General features: G+C 44.9%; 2 protein-coding genes across 6 annotated transcripts in view; one reads left to right on the top strand and one right to left on the bottom strand.

The window, feature by feature from the left end:
* The window catches only part of arhgef9a (Cdc42 guanine nucleotide exchange factor (GEF) 9a), a 26,810-nt gene extending 19,198 nt beyond the window's left edge, over positions 1–7,612 (top strand). For all 5 annotated transcript variants that reach the window (XM_062536013.1, XM_062536015.1, XM_062536014.1 and 2 more), the window contains 7 exons: positions 233–412; positions 1,243–1,475; positions 2,301–2,430; positions 3,530–3,661; positions 4,768–5,011; positions 5,597–5,665; positions 6,933–7,612. In XM_062536013.1, coding sequence (XP_062391997.1) covers positions 233–412; positions 1,243–1,475; positions 2,301–2,430; positions 3,530–3,661; positions 4,768–5,011; positions 5,597–5,665; positions 6,933–7,117 — 1,173 coding nt within the window. In that variant the 3' untranslated portion in view covers positions 7,118–7,612. The remainder of the gene's footprint in view (positions 1–232; positions 413–1,242; positions 1,476–2,300; positions 2,431–3,529; positions 3,662–4,767; positions 5,012–5,596; positions 5,666–6,932) is intronic.
* A 2,935-nt stretch (positions 7,613–10,547) lies between these two features.
* gab3 (GRB2 associated binding protein 3) overlaps positions 10,548–17,500 on the bottom strand; it is a 22,906-nt gene continuing 15,953 nt past the window's right edge. The window contains exons 8-11 of the mRNA XM_062536010.1: positions 16,507–16,597; positions 15,522–15,603; positions 13,036–13,155; positions 10,548–11,815 (exon numbers count right to left, since the gene is read on the bottom strand). Of these exons, the coding sequence (XP_062391994.1) occupies positions 11,699–11,815; positions 13,036–13,155; positions 15,522–15,603; positions 16,507–16,597 (410 nt within the window). The 3' untranslated portion in view covers positions 10,548–11,698. The remainder of the gene's footprint in view (positions 11,816–13,035; positions 13,156–15,521; positions 15,604–16,506; positions 16,598–17,500) is intronic.

Genomic DNA, 17,500 nt, shown 5'->3' with positions numbered 1-17,500 from the left:
AAAATGGTGTGTGCGTGTGTGTGTGTGTGTGTGTGTGTGTGTGTGTGTGTGTGTGTGTGTGTGTGTGTGTGTGTGTGTGTGTGTGTGTGTGTGTGTGGAGCTCATTGCGATAGCGGGGTGTCAGTCATTTTGGAATGATCTTGTATTGTAAAAACCCACCTTGGAAAAACAGTGAGTCTGAAAGTAAACAAAGCTAAACAAAACTGCACCAATCCAATTTTCTCCTCCACAGGGTTACTTGAGACACTGCAAGAAGCGGAGGGACATGTTTAACGAGGACCAGCTCAAAATGATCTTTGGCAACGTGGAGGACATCTACAGATTCCAGCTGGGTTTCGTCCGAGACCTGGAGAAGCAGTTCAACACAGACGATCCCCATCTCAGTGAAATTGGACCATGCTTCCTAGAACACGTGAGCCACTTTGACATATAAACTTTACCTGCACGGTAAAGTAAGTGCCGTCAGTTACAGTAAGTAAAGGAAGGGAAAGAAAGTAAGTTTAGGTAATGGAGGACAGAAGTGAACGCATGTTTGAGGTCGTAATGACGCCTCGGTGGAGTGTAATACGGGCAAAACGCTGGAACTACTTTGTGCAAGTATCTAAATCTACTTTACATTCAGAAGACAGTTTAAATAGGTAATATAGTTAATATAGTTGCAGTTTTCTCTCCATGTAAGCAATTGGAATAAGAGACTGTATTTGGAAAAAGTACATATCTCACTTGCTGGCATTTATATAAAAAAACATTATCACCTTAGAATAATATCAGACAAATAGTTCTGTCAGCAAATCATCTGGCAAAAATGAGACTGACTCTATTGTCATCCAGACTAGACACCCAGGGGAATGAGCTCTCACAATGCAAGACGTCTGCACCGTATGCAAAACCCAGGCAACTGCAAGAACTGTTACACGGCTTTGAGATTCATCAAATTCATCATTTCCACCACTGCGTTTTCCTGTTGCTGATCTGTAAAGACTTAAAAGTCTGGAGAACTTGAATCAAAAGCGGCACTCTTAGATCCGTTTGTCTTTCCCCATCAGTAGGGGCCGACCATATCGACAGCAGGTAGTAGCTCTTTAAGTTCACATCCCCGAGAAGGCCAAAAAAAGTGAAGTGAAGGCGAAAGAGTGAAACTATTTCCAGGCTCCATTTGTGAATATGTGGCGTACATTCTGACCTGTTCTAAATGTTCTATCTCTTCTCTTGCGGTTCCGTGCGCTGGTGCGTGCGCTGCAGCAAGACGGGTTCTGGATCTACTCGGAGTACTGCAACAACCACGTGGACGCCTGCATGGAGCTGGCGCGGCTGATGCGGGACGCTCGCTTCCAGCACTTCTTCGAGGCCTGCCGCATGGAGCAGCACATGATGGACATCGCCATCGACGGCTTCCTGCTCTGCCCCGTGCAGAAGATCTGCAAGTACCCGCTGCAGCTGTCCGAGCTGCTCAAGTACACCGTCCAGGACCACAGGTAAGGCACACGCTTAAACAAACACTTCTTGGTTTGCTATATAGAGCCATGCAGGCCTTTTGGTTCTATATAGTACCTTTTCAATGCAAGCTCTTTGGTTCTATATTGTACCTTTTCAATGCAGGCTCTTTGGTTCTATATAGCACCGTTTCAATGCAGGCTCTTTGGTTCTATATCGCACCTTTTCAATGCAGGCCTTTTGGTTCTATATAGCACCGTTTCAATGCAGGCCAATCCTCGAAGCTCAAGTTTGATTCATTAGCTACACTGGGACAACTCACTTCATTTTCTACCGTACTGTGTCTACACATTAGTTACACATTGTTTTACGTGTACTTTTATAAATACGTATTTTGTTTCATGGGTATTAATTATAGGTTTTATGAAAAAAACTCTTGTGCGGCCTGTGATGATCTGCTTTAACTACTTGGCTCCAATGGCTAAATGAAAAGTTGCTCTTTGTCTTATGGTCATTTGGTCGACTAAAACTTCACTGAGTGCTGAAATGGATGGCCATTTAAAACAGTGCAACAGTGCTGCTGTTGTGTTTTCTTAATACCGTATGGCACTCCTGAAGCATCTTCTCAAGTTGAGTTCTGAGATGCACATACTGTAGCTGCCAACCAATAGATGCAAGCTAGTTGGATAGATGAAATGTATAAGTGAAATAGACATATTTTATAAGAGACTGACAGGACATAGATGAAAGAGCTAAGGCTCATTTGTTTATTGATTTAATTCTGTGATGTGTGTGGTGTGTGTGTGTGTGTGTGTGTGTGTGTGTGTGTGTGTGTGTGTGTGTGTGTGTGTGTGTGACTCTCCCAGTGATTACCGGTATGTAGCGGCAGCACTCGCTGTGATGAGGAACGTCACTCAGCAGATTAACGAGCGGAAGCGTCGCCTGGAGAACATCGACAAGATCGCTCAGTGGCAGGCCTCGGTGCTGGACTGGGAGGTGAGACCCTGCAGTCGCGCCGCGTTGTCTGTAAACCCACTAGGCTCAGCATGCTAAGGTGTAGCGGCTCTATAGCGGTATAGGCCTTCATCGTCCTCTTCATCGTCCTCTTCATCGTCCTCTTCATCGTCCTCCCATCTCTGTAATCTTTGCAAACACGCTGAGACACTACAAGTTTGCCTGGGGTGGATTAAGTGACAAGCACCCCCTCTAACCCCCCCTACCCCCCAGCTCCCAGAGCACTGGGTGAGCAAAGTGGTGTACGATTGCGGAGCATCAACCTGTACGGAGCGCCACGGAGGCGTTTGGGCAGCCAGGCCTGTCATATCGCGTCACTCTGGGACATCGTGTTCGCAGTGGCATGGGCTCTTCTGCCGCAGGGCCGGCTCCCGGGGGTGTGTGTGTGTGTGGGGGGTGTGTGTGTGTGTGTGTGTGTGTGTGTGTGTGGGGGGGGGGGGGGGGTGTTCTCGGGTCACGGTGTTTCGTGGTCACCGTCATCAGTGCCGGGTCGCATCACTGCCAAGTGACCTGTGATGTGCGTCACTCCCCCCGCGAGCGCTGCCCCCCCCCCTCGCTCCAAGCCCCCCCCCCTCGCTCGCCCAGTCACGTGGAGAGAGAGCAGCAACGCATCACTGCCTAATGTGCAGAGGGGAGGGGCTTGCTGGATAGTCAGTCACCATGGCAGCATGTCAAGCCATGTGTGTTTGTGTGTGTGTGTGTGTGTGTGTGTGTGTTTGTTCTCTATATAGGGCAGGCCGATTGTTTGATTAAACATGATATTTGCATGTTCAAACTTGTTTGCATGGTGTGCGTGTGTGCATGTGTGCATGTGTGTGCATATGTGTGTTTGTGTGTGTGTGTGTGTGTGTGTGTGTGTGTATGTGTGTATTCATGACCTTAGATTTCTTATGTGTTTGTACATGCTGTTAAAATGCCTGTCCCTATATTTCATGTTGTTCTCTTTCTCTTGGTCTTCTCTGTGTGTGTCTGTGTTGGGCTGTGTGTGTGTGTGTGTGTGTGTGTGTGTGTGTGTGTGTGTGTGTGTGTGTGTGTGTGTGTGTGTGTGTGTGTGTGTGTGTGTGTGTGTGTGTGTGTGCAGGGCGAGGATATTTTGGATCGCAGCTCGGAGCTGGTCTACACTGGGGAGTTGTCCTGGATCTACCAGCCGTACGGGAGGAGCCAGACCCGGGTCTTCTTCCTGTTCGACCATCAGCTGGTGCTGTGCAAGAAGGTGCATGGGGCAGGAGAGAGGTGGGGTAGCTGGGATGGGGGGGGGGGGGGGTTGGGGGTAGGAGAGAGGTGGGGGTAGCTGGGATGGGTGGGGGTAGCTGGGATGGGTGGGGGTGGGGGGCAGGAGAGAGGTGGGGGTAGCTGGGATGAGGTGGGGGTGGGGGTGAGGGGCAGGTGTAGTGGGGTAGGAGAGGCAGAGAGTGGCAGGGGGGTAGGTGAAGTGGGTAGGAGAGTCAGGGGGGTAGGTGGCAGCGGTGGGGGTGAGTGTAGGTGTGGGGGTAGTCAGGAGGGGAGGGGTGGTCATGAGGGGAGGGGTAGGTGTGGGGGTAGTAATGAGGGGAGGTTTGGGGGTAAAAACGGGGGCAGCGGATTTCGGAGGGAGTGAGAGATGAAACGATGGCCAGAGTGTCTCTCCTAAATAGATGAGTCAGAATTAGAGCTGCACTGGGCCTACAGTACACATGCTGCGCTGCAGCCTCTCCACTGACCTGGATACAGCCCTGCCCCTCACAGCCTGCAGTAGCCTAGTGCTGCCACCAGGGCTGCATGGCCTACACTGGAGCGTCATCTCGTACTGTAATCCTCCAATCAAAAGCCCCCACGCCGCCTCCTCACCTCACACACTTCTCACCTTTGAGAGATAGAGTTTTTGATAGAGTTACCCTCCATAGATTTTACCCAAAGAGTGTGTGTGTGTGTGTGTGTGTGTGTGTGTGTGTGTGTGCGTGCGCACACGCGCACGTGTACTGTATGTGTGTGTGTGTGTGCGCGTGCATCTGTGAATGTGTGTGTGTGTGTGTGTGTGTGTGTGTGTGTGTGTGTGTGTGTGTGTGTGTGTAGAGACAAAATATGCAAGGACACAGTGGACAATTCAAAAGTCAGAAGTCAGACTAACGTGGTCACACACTAATAGCCCAAGTTTCCAAGTGTCACCTGAGATCAGCTTCTCACTCTCACTCTTTCCCTCTCGTCTCTCTCTCTCTCCCTCCTTCCCTCTCGTCTCTCTCTCCCTCCCTCTCTCACTCTCACTCTTTCCCTCTCGTCTCTCTCTCTCTCTCTCCCTCCCTCTCTCTCTCTCCCTCTTTCCCTCTCATCTCTCTCTCTCAGGATCTCATTCGCAGGGACGTCTTGTACTACAAGGGGCGCATAGACATTGACCACTACGGGGTGGTGGACGCCCTTGACGGCCGGGACGATGACTTTAACGTGAGTGTGAAGAGCGCCTTCAAGCTGCGGCACAAAGAGTGTGAGGACATCCACCTCTTCATCGCCAAGAAGCTGGAGGAGAAGATTCGCTGGCTACGGGCCTTCCACGAGGAGCGCAAGATGGTACAGGAGGACGAAAAGATTGGTACGAGTCTAACGCAAGAGATATATCTATATCTGTCTGTGATGTACAGTCGATCTGGCCTGTGTGTGTGCGTGTGTGCATGCGTGTGTGTGCGTGTGTGTGTGTGTGTGTGTGTGTGTGTGTGTCTGTGTGTGTGTGTGTGTGTGTGTGTGTCTGCTGTTACTTGTGTGTGTGTGTGTTGTTACTTGTGGGCTTGTGTGTGTATGTGTGTGTGTGTGTGTGTGTGTGTGTGTGTGTGTGTGTGTGTGTGTGTGTTAGGCCTTTAGACCTTGTGTGTGTGTGTTTGAGTTACAAAGTGATTTTCTTTCACTTTTTTTTTTATTTCTGTGTTATACCATATGCTCAATATATTATTACTGTGTTATACCATATACTCACTATATTATTACTGTGTTATACCATTTGCTCAATATATTATTACTGTGTTATACCATATACTCAATATATTATTACTGTGTTATACCATTTGCTCAATATATTATTACTGTGTAATACCATATACTCAATATATTATTACTGTGTAATAATGGTTTTTTTTCCCCACAATCTACATTGTAAATGGATCCATGGCATGTCTTGTTTCAGGGTTTGAGATTTCAGAGTATCAGAAGAGACAGGCAGCTATGACAGTTCGTCGAGTGACCAAACAGAAAGGTAGGACTCATCCAAGAGACAACACAACCTCAATGGAGGGTTCAGTCAGTTAAACTTAGTTTTTTGGGATGTATTTGTTTTATCTTTAAATACTGTAGACAGCAGCCTCAAAGCCATATGGTCCTCATGGTGTTTTTTCACATAGATTTCTTTCTCGAGGTTACCGAGTACCAAGACCCCCCCCCCCCAAAAAAAAACCCAACCAAACAAACAAACAAACAAACAAACAAAAACCCCAATCAGTTCTACCTAGCTCAAGTTGCTGCATCCAACATCTAGAGCTACAGTGCTACCCGCTGGGGGTATGAACATCTAGCTGCAGCTACAGTGCTACCCTCTGGGGGCATGAACATCTAGAGCTACAGTGCTACCCTCTGGGGGTATGAACATCTAGAGCTACAGTGCTACCCTCTGGGGGCATGAACATCTAGAGCTACAGTGCTACCCTCTGGGGGCATGAACAGCTAGCTGCTACAGTGCTACCCTGTGGGGGCATGAACATCTAGCTGCAGCTACAGTGCTACCCTCTGGGGGCATGAACATCTAGAGCTACAGTGCTGGGGGCATGAACATCTAGAGCTACAGTGCTACCCTCTGGGGGCATGAACATCTAGAGCTACAGTGCTACCCTCTGGGGGCATGAACATCTAGAGCTACAGTGCTACCCTCTGGGGGCATGAACATCTAGAGCTACAGTGCTACCCTCTGGGGGCATGAACATCTAGAGCTACAGTGCTACCCTCTGGGGCATGAACATCTAGAGCTACAGTGCTACCCTTTGGGGCATGAACATCTAGAGCTACAGTGCTACCTCTGGGGCATGAACATCTAGAGCTACAGTGCTACCCTCTGGGGTATGAACATCTAGAGCTACAGTGCTACCCTCTGGGGGTATGAACATCTAGTTGCCTGGCTGCAGCAACTCGAGCTACTGTAGATAGAACCGATTATTTTTAGTTTCTTTTTTTCGTACTAACAGCGGCACTCAGTAACCTCGAGAAACAGAGATTGATGCGAAAAATCTCTCGAATTCTCCTTTAACTGTGTTGTGCTGTGCTGATATGAATTGTGTCTCTGTTCTCTACTGTGCTGTGCTGTGCTGTGCTGTGCTGATAGGACTTGTGTCTCTGTTCTCTGCTGTGCTGTGCTGTGCTGTGCTGTGCTGTGCTGATAGGACTTGTGTCTCTGTTCTCTGCTGTGCTGTGCTGTGCTGTGCTGTGCTGTGCTGTGCTGATAGGACTTGTGTCTCTGTCCCCGGCTGCCACAGGTGCGGGTCGTTCGGGCGGTGCGGGGCCCCCGGCGTACCCTCCTCCTATCGACCCCATGAACCTGAGCCCGTACATGCTGCCCGACGGGCTGTGCCAGGCCGACGGCTACGAGTACGGGGAGCCCAAGAGGAGCACGTCGCCGTTCTGGCAGAACCTCAGCCGGCTAGCCCCCTTTAAGAAATAACACTCCCGCCCTTTAGCCAGGGAGTAGCGGACAACCACGGAAAATAAGGACCGCTGTTTGTTGTTTTGTTTTTTCTTCTTCTTCTGCTCCAAGAAAAAAAAAAAAAAGCACTATTCTTCATCTAATTTATTCTTGAACTGTTTTTGGAACGCGAACAGAACACCCAGGCTAAGTTGTGAGGGACGGACCCAAACAATGGCAGCTGTTTGGAACGGGGGGGAGGGGGGGGGTTCCAGCGGACCGCTGTAGTCATGCCCACACCCGCCGGATGCAGACTTCTCACTTTTAGCAACACACCAGGCACCAACCACACCACACACACACACACACACACACACACACACACACACACACACACACACACAGACACACACACACACACACACACACACAACGCACACACACAAATGCCACTGTTGGAGACCCACTTTAGGTGCTACACCACGACAAAGCAAAACAGAAATAAACAAGGCAAGGCAAGACAAGGCAAGACAAGACAAGGCAAGGCAAGGCAAGGCAAGGCAAGACAAGGCAAGACAAGACAAGACAAGGCAAGGCAAGACAAGGCAAGGCAAGGCAAGACAAGGCAAGGCAAGACAAGGCAAGGCAAGGCAAGGCAAGGCAAGGCAAGGCAAGGCAAGGCAAGGCAAGGCAAGGCAAGACAAGGCAAGGCAAGGCAAGACAAGGCAAGGCAAGGCAAGGCAAGGCAAGACAAGGCAAGACAAGGGAAGGCAAGGCAAGGCAAGACAAGGCAAGACAAGGGAAGGCAAGACAAGGGAAGGCAAGGCAAGACAAGGCAAGGCAAGACAAGACAAGGGAAGGCAAGGCAAGGCAAGGCAAGGCAAGACAAGGGAAGGCAAGGCAAGGCCACACCAACATGGATAGCACTAGAGATGGTTATTCTCATAGAATCTACAACCACACACATATCAGTCCATTACATGTAGTACTGTACACATTCATTTGAGCTTTTACAACATCACAACCACATGACCACACACCAACGTCATATCGGTGGCAGTGCCAACACAAAGCTGGCACTTTACAGATGTTATGATATGAACTCAACTCATATGGCATCGTCAGGACAGCACAACATTTTACGGTTCCTGATCAAATAGTGAACAACAAGAAAACTGTCACGGCTTACAAGTACACTCTCGGCATTAAGGCAAGCGAGACTAGCTCCACGGCAAGACCAGGGACACAGAGTGGATGCTGCAAATGGAACGACTACCATGCGCAGGCTGTCTGTCTGCAAGAAACCCAAATCCTTTTTATCTCTGAAGGATTTCACCAAACTAAAGGATGCATATTATTCTGTTTTCCTCACAAGAACAGTGGAAACGTCAAAAAAAAGGTTCACCGTTTAAAACCTGAAGAAGCACTAACCATTAATCTGACATGTGTGCCAACCAACCTGGGTGTGTCCTACAGTGCACTGTGACTCAACTGGGCATTTTTTACCCATCTCTGTCTCTCGACTGCTCTTTTTCTCTTCAAACATTATGTCTGTAAAATGCTCTACAAATCCTGATCAACCAATCCCGCTATTATTTACTGTGGGTTATCTTTAATTGAAGTCTGCTGACTCTTCTGTTATCTCTCTGCATGAAATGTTCATTGCAGGTATTCTTTGTGAAATTATATTCTTACGGGTCAAAGACATAAAAAAAAAAGAACAGTACAAGTCACTGACAATGTATCACAGCTAAACAGAATGCTGTTGACAGGGTAGTCATATCATTAAAAGAGTAGGCTATTTTATGTTTTGGTTTATGTAGGCCTATGTAATTTTGAAGCAGTTATCCAAGCGTATCATTGCTCTGAACATTACGTTATTATGGATTAGTATGGTATTTACAGACTTTGAATAGACTGTTCTCTGTTATTGTTTCTGTGACCACTTTAAGTTCTACCATCTGCAATGAAACGGATCCTGCGAACATGGTGGAAAAAAAAAGAATGCCGTGTCATCTTTACTACCCCCTAAATGCACATTCATTTTTTTGTCTACTGTTGTCATCACAATAACTACCCAGAAAGCAGGGAATTCTGGGATGGATCTGGTCCTCCTGAGACATGGATCTGGCTGGTATGGTTGCTGCTGTCGGCACTGCAGGGCTTGCTGGGGACATATGGGGTTCTACAAACTTGGCAGACTCTTTGGTCAGTGTGCGGTTCTAACATGATGAGTGGACAAAGGTTGCTTCTTTCTTTGCCTCATTATTTGAAGTTTCCTGTTAATTCTCCCAGGTCAGTATCATTAGGTATTATTTTCTTGGCAGCATTGCAGTTTTGCTAATAAAATCATGCTAATCTGAATTAGCACAATGTGTTGGGGATTCACACCAGTTATATACTAAGCGAGATGTCACCTAATCATATTGTAACGGATAACTTTTGAACGTTAGTATTTAGTTCAGTTATTTAAAAACACAATGTCTTTTGAGGTTAGATTATATCTTCTGTTATGGTGTGATTTAATTTAGCTATTTTGACATTTATGTGATGAACTAAAGAAAGTGTGGGTGGTTTCAGCTTCCAAAAATCAGATAGCCTATACGCTTTGAGGACTATGACCATGGTTCAGAGAGATATCAGAGAGTAAATGAGATGTGCCATGTGCCAAATGAAGCAAAACTGTACTGTCATGTTTTGAAAAGAAATATCAGTTAAATGTTTTTTGACTTGGTGATTTGATTGACATCCGGATGTTTCATTATTTCATAATAAATCTCGCTATGGACACCACCTGTTTGTCTCCATGGATATTTTTGCTTTTGTCCATTGATTGCATGATGAATTCGTCAAGGAATATATTAGGCCAGTATTGTTTTTAACAACCTGTTTGACACTTTATAAATGAAAGCCTTTGAATAGCTGAATTCATCCCACCTCAGAAATAATTGTGCCTACTCCAAATATAACATATGTGTGTCCAGTCTTTCCATACTTGTACACTCTTAAAACAAATGTGTCAAATATGTCGCTTTGTCCGGATTTTGCTGTTTCCTTTTTTAGTAGTTACACAATATCTATAATGAATTTTTTAACAACAATTTTCCCCCTACTAATTTGGTATGATTCCAAACACATTACTAATAAAGACCATTGCAGCCTCAGTAAAAAATCCAAGTATCATTTCAATTTGATTTTATTCCAAAAAGTAATTAGTGTATGAATCATTCCTATCCATACCATTGCCTATGTGTATAATGGTTATGACCAATTACATCATCATTAAATACTTAATGTCCCATCTCATTTCCTTTCCCATACCAAATTAAGCTGACGTCCCACCTCATATGTGTGCTGTTTAGGATATAAAATAGAATATGACATAAAAACCTTTGGTCTTACAACTTTTATCGCTTACAAAATATGACTTGTTAAGTAACAACAAAGCAAAGGTAAGCAATCCAGAGCATTTATTTTAAAAAGTGATTTATTTTTGACATGGAAATAGTCTTGATTATGCAAATAATTGCATAACAGTGACAGTGTACAAACAAAAGAACAATCAGCAGCTTAACGAAAAACAAAACAAAACAAAACAACGTTTATTTTCATTCATTTCGAAAGAAATCCATCTCGACCACATTATATCAAGGCAATATCGCTACTTCAAAAAGGTGCTTGCTTGCATGACTGAAATGATGAGGAACGTGATAGTTAGGGATAGAGGTGCATGTGAGCAGTACCACAGAGAACACAGGCCAGTTAGGTCTCTTATCGTCCATACGCATTCTGGTAGGAGATTCTATACAAGTGCAGCCATTTAGACACATAAAGACAAGAGTATGGACCATCTCTATCTCACTCTCACTCTCTCCACACACACACACACACACACACACACACACACACACACACACACACTCACACACAGATGCAAAATACATATAATATAAATGTACAAATCACCTTCTGGACCCAGCAGTGAGTTAATAATAATATATTATTGAAGTCATTGTTGCTAATAAAAGCTACAGTGCTATTGAGCATGTTCTTGTAATGAAGGCAGAATAATGGCAAAAAAACATGTAATGCTAGTTAGTCAACGCCTTCATATTTACAAGCCAGTACAATCAGTAGTTGAAATGAAGTAGGGCTGCCGTGCAGCCGAGAAGAGGCTGTGCTATTCTTGTGTCTTCATTTGGCGTGCTAGAGTACCTTTCACAGTACAGATGTCCTCTCTCCTCCTTCACAGTGCACACTTCAAAGGCCAGTTGTGAGGCACCAATAGGCCCTGATCCTGTCTACGAGACTCAGAGAGAATGGAGCCGCTGGCGACCTTTCCTTTTTACATGACTGAGCTGCTGAAACGGAGAAAAAATGCTGCTTTCCTGTAAATGTGGGCCGCGACAAGCTAACAGGCTTGTTTTTCAACCCCTTCAGTGACTGCGAGCGTCAGGGCAGTAAGGGATTGTGTTATTGCTCTCCTTGTCGTCGATCCAGGCGGTTTGTGCTCGTAGAGTAGCGGTCTTGGTCCTCGTGACTTTACATGGTACACAGTGCTTTTGGAGAGACAGCTCTCTGGACTGTTTTTTTTTTGTTGTTGTTGCTTGTCGTCGTCTTTTAGGACTTGGACTGGCGATCATCCTGCCACTGCACTTGGGTTTCCCGGAGGGCCTGAGTCCTCTTCTCGTCCAGCTGCACGTAGTCCACCCTGTGCTCCTCGGCCAGCAGAGGCTTCTGGGAAGACAAACAAACACATCCAAATCAGGGGTGAAGCTAGCTAATGTTAGGCTCTATGAAACAATATAATAATTAGGTCCTCCTAATAGCACTTATACAGTCATTATGTTCTATGAGCGCCCCCTGTCTGTGCCTAGAGGGATTCCAGTTGAGATGTAAAAAAAATTGAAAGTAAAACGAACTTTAGCGTAATGCTCTACCAAATGTCGACTTCAACACCTGTTTGTTTTTTAAGAATAACCTCAATTAGCTCAGTGTTGTTTTCTGTGCCTCCAGAAATGCCTTTAAGAACGCACATGTTTGTTTATGTACTGTTCATGTGGCTGTGTGATCCCTTAAGAGATTAAGAGATGTACCGTATGCACAAGTCCTTTTAGGCAAGTTCCACCCACTCGGCGGCCATTTTGTAACACACCTCAGGCAGTTATTATCAGGCATCTATTTTCCTATTCAAGTGAATGGGGAGCCATACGGGAAGGTGCAGGATATGTGTAGAGACTACGCTCAACGTCGTCTTCCAGGCAGTGCTGCCATTGTCATCTTAAAGGCACCTAATCCTAAACCTAACCCTGACCCTAACCCTAACCTTAACCCATGCCTAACCCTAGCGCCTTCCAGGTAGCGCTGCCTTGAAGACACCGTTGAGGGCTTAAAACACCAAGAAACAGAGACTACGGCCATATTGGCGTTGAGAACTAACCCCATGCATTTCTATGGAGGATCCTTTGAGTGCTGTGTCTCCTCATTAGAAGGTCTCTGGATACGTCTCCTGCCCTAAACCAACCTCACCACCGTTTAGCAACGGCTCCAGCCCTGCTGAGGGTTGGGCGCAAGCTCAGAGCTCTGCGCTGCTCCATGGAGGGGGATACATTGGTATTCCTGTCAGTACATCTGTCTCCTGCAGAGCTGACAAGCCTCAAATATGATGAGTCATTGTCTGAGATGCTGCTGCAGTTTTCACCCCACCGGAAAAATGTGCAGACGGGTAAAACACAAACCCCGTGATGCTCACTTCATCTGTGATTCACACAAGCAAAAACTCCAGAAAATGAGCCGACGGTGTTTCCACACGTCACAGGATTCAAAGCGCAGGGGTTGGAACTCAAACATCAAACGAGAGCAACAGAGAGCCTGCTGCTGCCGTCCCCGAACGGAGGTGCAGGATTAAGATTATTTTTGATTTCTGTCGAGCTGCTGCTGACAGCTGGCCGTCCCACCTTGAGCACGGGCGACGGGGAGGCGGATTTGAAGTCCAGGGAGAGGTAGTCCAGCCGGGAGCCTCGCGTCCAGGACTGCTGCAGCGCCGCCTCAGCCACGGGGAAGAACAGCTGCCTGTCCTGAGGAAACACACACATCATCATCATCATCATCATCTTCTTCTTCTTCTTCTTCTTCTTCTTCTTCTTCTTCTTCTAACTATTGTTATTATTATCATTATTATTATCATCATCATCATCATCATCATCATCATCATCTTCTTCTTCTTCTTCTTCTAACTATTATTATTATCATCATCATCATCATCATCATCATCATCATCATCATCATCATAATTATTGTTGTTTGTTGTTGCTGTTGTTATTATTATTATTATTATTATTATCATAATTAGATCCTGTTGTTGTTGTCCGCATCACTAGTAGTTGTACAACAGTATGAAACATAAAACTGACAGGTGATTCCAGACATTAAACCCCATCATACAGAAATGACAAACACTTGGCTCTCTCCACGCAGGCATTGCACTTCATCTTGACATCAAATGTCACCAAGTCTTGATATAAAAATGAATCATCTTTCTGCCTTCATTTGATTCACTATCAGGAAACGTTTCGAATTTAATATGCCACAATGTATACATTATTTATGGTAATGTCAAACATTAACGACCATGGATATAACGAGAGTGACTCTCACAATAAATAACCTGTACCTCTCGAAGGTCATCATCAAAACAAATGGTTCAAAAAACGAAGAAGGTCCTAAGACTGACAGGATAATACCTCACACTCATAGCACGATACTGTGTTCATATATATATATATATATAATACATATAAAACGCTATATCATCGGCAACAGCCATTATGCCTTACGCCTTATGATGGCAACTGCCATCACTCAGGGCTTTTGAGGGCACAGTTATGTCAGTCTTACGTCAGACGGCCCAAATGAAGTGGAGCTGTCTGATTTTTACAAATCAATTAAGCACAAACAAACAAAAAACGCAAATTAATTTCCTCATGGACATTATTTATGAGATGTTTGTCCCTGGGCAAGATTATCATTCTAAAAGCTATATATTCTCGCTAAAAGAGAAAAAAAAAAAATCCCAGATCACCAACTGAGAAAAGTAATTTGCTTAGGCAAAGAGGATCTGGACTCCGTAGGAGCCCTGCATGCAAATGTGAATGACTGACTGCAGAAACGTGGCCCAAGGGGGCTTCTGGCTAAGCGAGGCTATTTGCATTTTACCAGGCACTCTACTCTACCTACATGCAGTTCCTCCTTTGCCTTACACAAAGGTTCATATGCCCTCCGCAGTCAAATAACACCAACCACCAGGGGGAGCTAAAGCAATCAACAACTAGCAGCCCTCTACTGTATGTACACCTCCAGCCACGACCCAAGTGATCAATAAACGACTACTAAAATTGGTAGCCAAACTCCTTTGATGATTCATAACTTTGACATTTGAAATGGTTGCTGTCGCAACATTCTGTGTGTCAGAGTTGTTTTATGTTACGATGATATGAGGAAACTTTGTCTGTCACAGTTGACACCAGACACATGGACAGTTATCACATGAGACTCCAGGAGCATAGGACACAGTGAGGTAACGCTGAAGTTCCATGATTCTACAACTGTACTTTGAAATCTTCCTTAGCACAAGAGATACAAAATTGCCTCTCATACTGTATAGTCATACAGTACTTCCTGGTTGTACATAAGCGTAATGTAATGTAGAAGCAAACACGTCTGACTTCAGTTATAGTTGATAAACTAGCTAGGCTCTAGCTCGCTGCCTAAAAGACATGCAAGACCTTTCAAACCCCCCCACAGCCTTATTGCCACCACTAAAAGCTGGTTAACATGCTAACAAGTGTCTTGTGGTGATATGGGCAGTATACATGTATCTATTATTGCTATTCTCCCAATATAGTCTGACCAACTTTTCAAATTGTTCACTGTCAAATTAATTGTTGTATTGTTTTTATTTGTATGTTGCTTTGGACAAAAGCGTATGCCAAACCCCATAACCATTATCATAATCATAATCATAACCATCTCGCTGTGGAAGGTTTCATTTTTACCATGTGTTCCCACCCGGAACATAGAACTGCATAGTGCATATCCTGGAAGGCCGGTGGAAAAAAACACATGTTTATCTGTCCTTATCTGTCCTTATAATAGAATCACTTTAGCTAAATAAACACACAAGCACTGTCCAGATTAAAAACATAACAGTGCCTTTGGTTGAAAACTGCAGTTACTTATGTCTTGTCCTTGTGGCTAATTTGAAATCAATTCCTTCCTCCAACAGATTTTACAAAAAAAAAAAGGAACAGTCTGTACAACAGAACTCTACATAATTCATCTCAAGTGGCAGCGTAAAAAGCTATTTTTGGACATTCTTTTCGCTCACATGATTTACATGGAAACAAAAGCAATAAATATGCAATGAGGGAGGAAGTGTTCCTACTGTGGGGCTGATGCAGGCCTCTGGGTCCACTGGGGTTATGGCTCTCCATCTTCTGTCCGAAGTGACACAAGGCTGTATAGCGCTGGAGACCAGGCCAAGCACACACACACACACACACACACACACACACATACACACACACACACACACACAGACACACAGACACACACAGACACACAGACACACACACACACACACACACACACGCAAACAAAAAATGTCAAACATTAATACACGTAAACAAACAAGTTTGAGGAGGACAACCATCAATGCACCACAAAGGAACAGAGAGAGAGGATTTACGCAACACAAGACGCAGATGCATGGGTAACAATGCCTGTTCTTCAAAGAAAAAAAAAAAAAGAACCACAGATGGTTTCATTTCACACCACTTCACTGTCACATAGTATCTGAATGCAAATTCTGTACAGAGAAGGAGATTCAATATGAGAGCTCTGGTAGACGAGCCTTACAACATCATCATAAAGCTACAGTACCATAAATCATAGATCAGATTAGATTCAACTTTACTGTCATCGTGCAGAGTGCAAGTACAAAGACAACGAAGTGTAGTTTGTGTCAAACCAGAAGTGCAAAAAAGCAGAAAAGTGCAAAAAAAATAAATGTTCCTAACGCATTTAGCTGAATGTGAGGGGAAAATAACGCCATGTCAGATGGTCTGTGGTGGGGTGCTAAGCTGACTGTAAAGTTCTTGAATTCAAACTCGGACACAATAAAGTAACTTCTGAACTCTTTATCAACTCTTATAGTTCTCTTCAATCGTTTACATCTTCCGTTCATATAGCCAACAACTCACTATCTGACGCATGCGTTATCTCTACTCAATTACTGTAACAACACAAGGGAAATAAAGAGCGCCCCCTTCTGGACTGAATGAGAATGAAACAATGACATGGAAATCCTATAACGTAACATGTTATGCAAATCATAAACATCACAACGACCACACTGCTGTGACCCTTACCTGGGCTCGGTGTGGGTTCTGACCAGGGGGAGGTGCATGGGGTTCTCTCGGATGGTGGACAAGCCTCGGAGGTCCAGTGGGGGGGGCCGCGCTGCAGACGGAATAGAAAACACACTTCCTGTTACCTCCTGACCACAACCATCTGTACTGACTGAAGTATGTCAAGACTGAAAACAAGAAAAAATGAAAAAAATGCACACCCTTTGAGGTGCTGGCATGGTACCTAACTTATAGAAAAAGATTATTTTGCTGCACTCTCAGTCTCAATCTCAAATTTACTGACACATTTATTGGTGTCAATAAATTTTGAGATTGAGACTGAGTGTGCGGCAACAAGACTGAAAACAAGACCTTGCATAACTTGAATATGTACGGTATGCCTTTCTATATGTGTTCTATTGGCATGCATGGCCAATTCTACACTCTCACTACCATTATGAACCTGTATCAAAACCCATTACACCCTATTCCATTATGAACCTGTATCAAACCCATTACACCCTATTCCATTATGAACCTGTATCAAACCCATTACACCCTATTCCATTATGAACCTGTATCAAACCCATTACACCCTATTCCATTATGAACCTGTATCAAACCCATTACACCCTATTCCATGGGCACTTCTCTGGGTGGGTGGGAGTTGGGTAAACTGTCTCTTTGTTGGTACCTTGTTTCACAGAATGAACCTGTATTTCTATTAATTCCATGTAGGGGGTTTATTGTGCATCTGTTATGCTCAAAATGGTCTTTGGTATTATTTGCCCTCAATGGTGCCTACTCCCCTCAGATTATGGGTAGGATGAGGGTTGAGGGGGTTAGGGTTAGGAATAGGGTAAAGGTAGTGCCTTTTAGGCTGTGCTGCCTGGAAGGTGCCGTTGGGGGCAAAAAACACCATTGAGCGCTCAAAATCTCGCAAATAAATAATAATAATAATAAAAAAACCTGAAAACAAATGCATAGACTGGGTTGGAGATGACCCATACATGAC

Source organism: Sardina pilchardus, chromosome 5 (genome assembly GCF_963854185.1).
Source record: "Sardina pilchardus chromosome 5, fSarPil1.1, whole genome shotgun sequence".
In the NCBI taxonomy this organism is placed as follows: domain Eukaryota; kingdom Metazoa; phylum Chordata; class Actinopteri; order Clupeiformes; family Clupeidae; genus Sardina; species Sardina pilchardus.
This window is presented reverse-complemented; position numbering and strand designations above follow the sequence as displayed.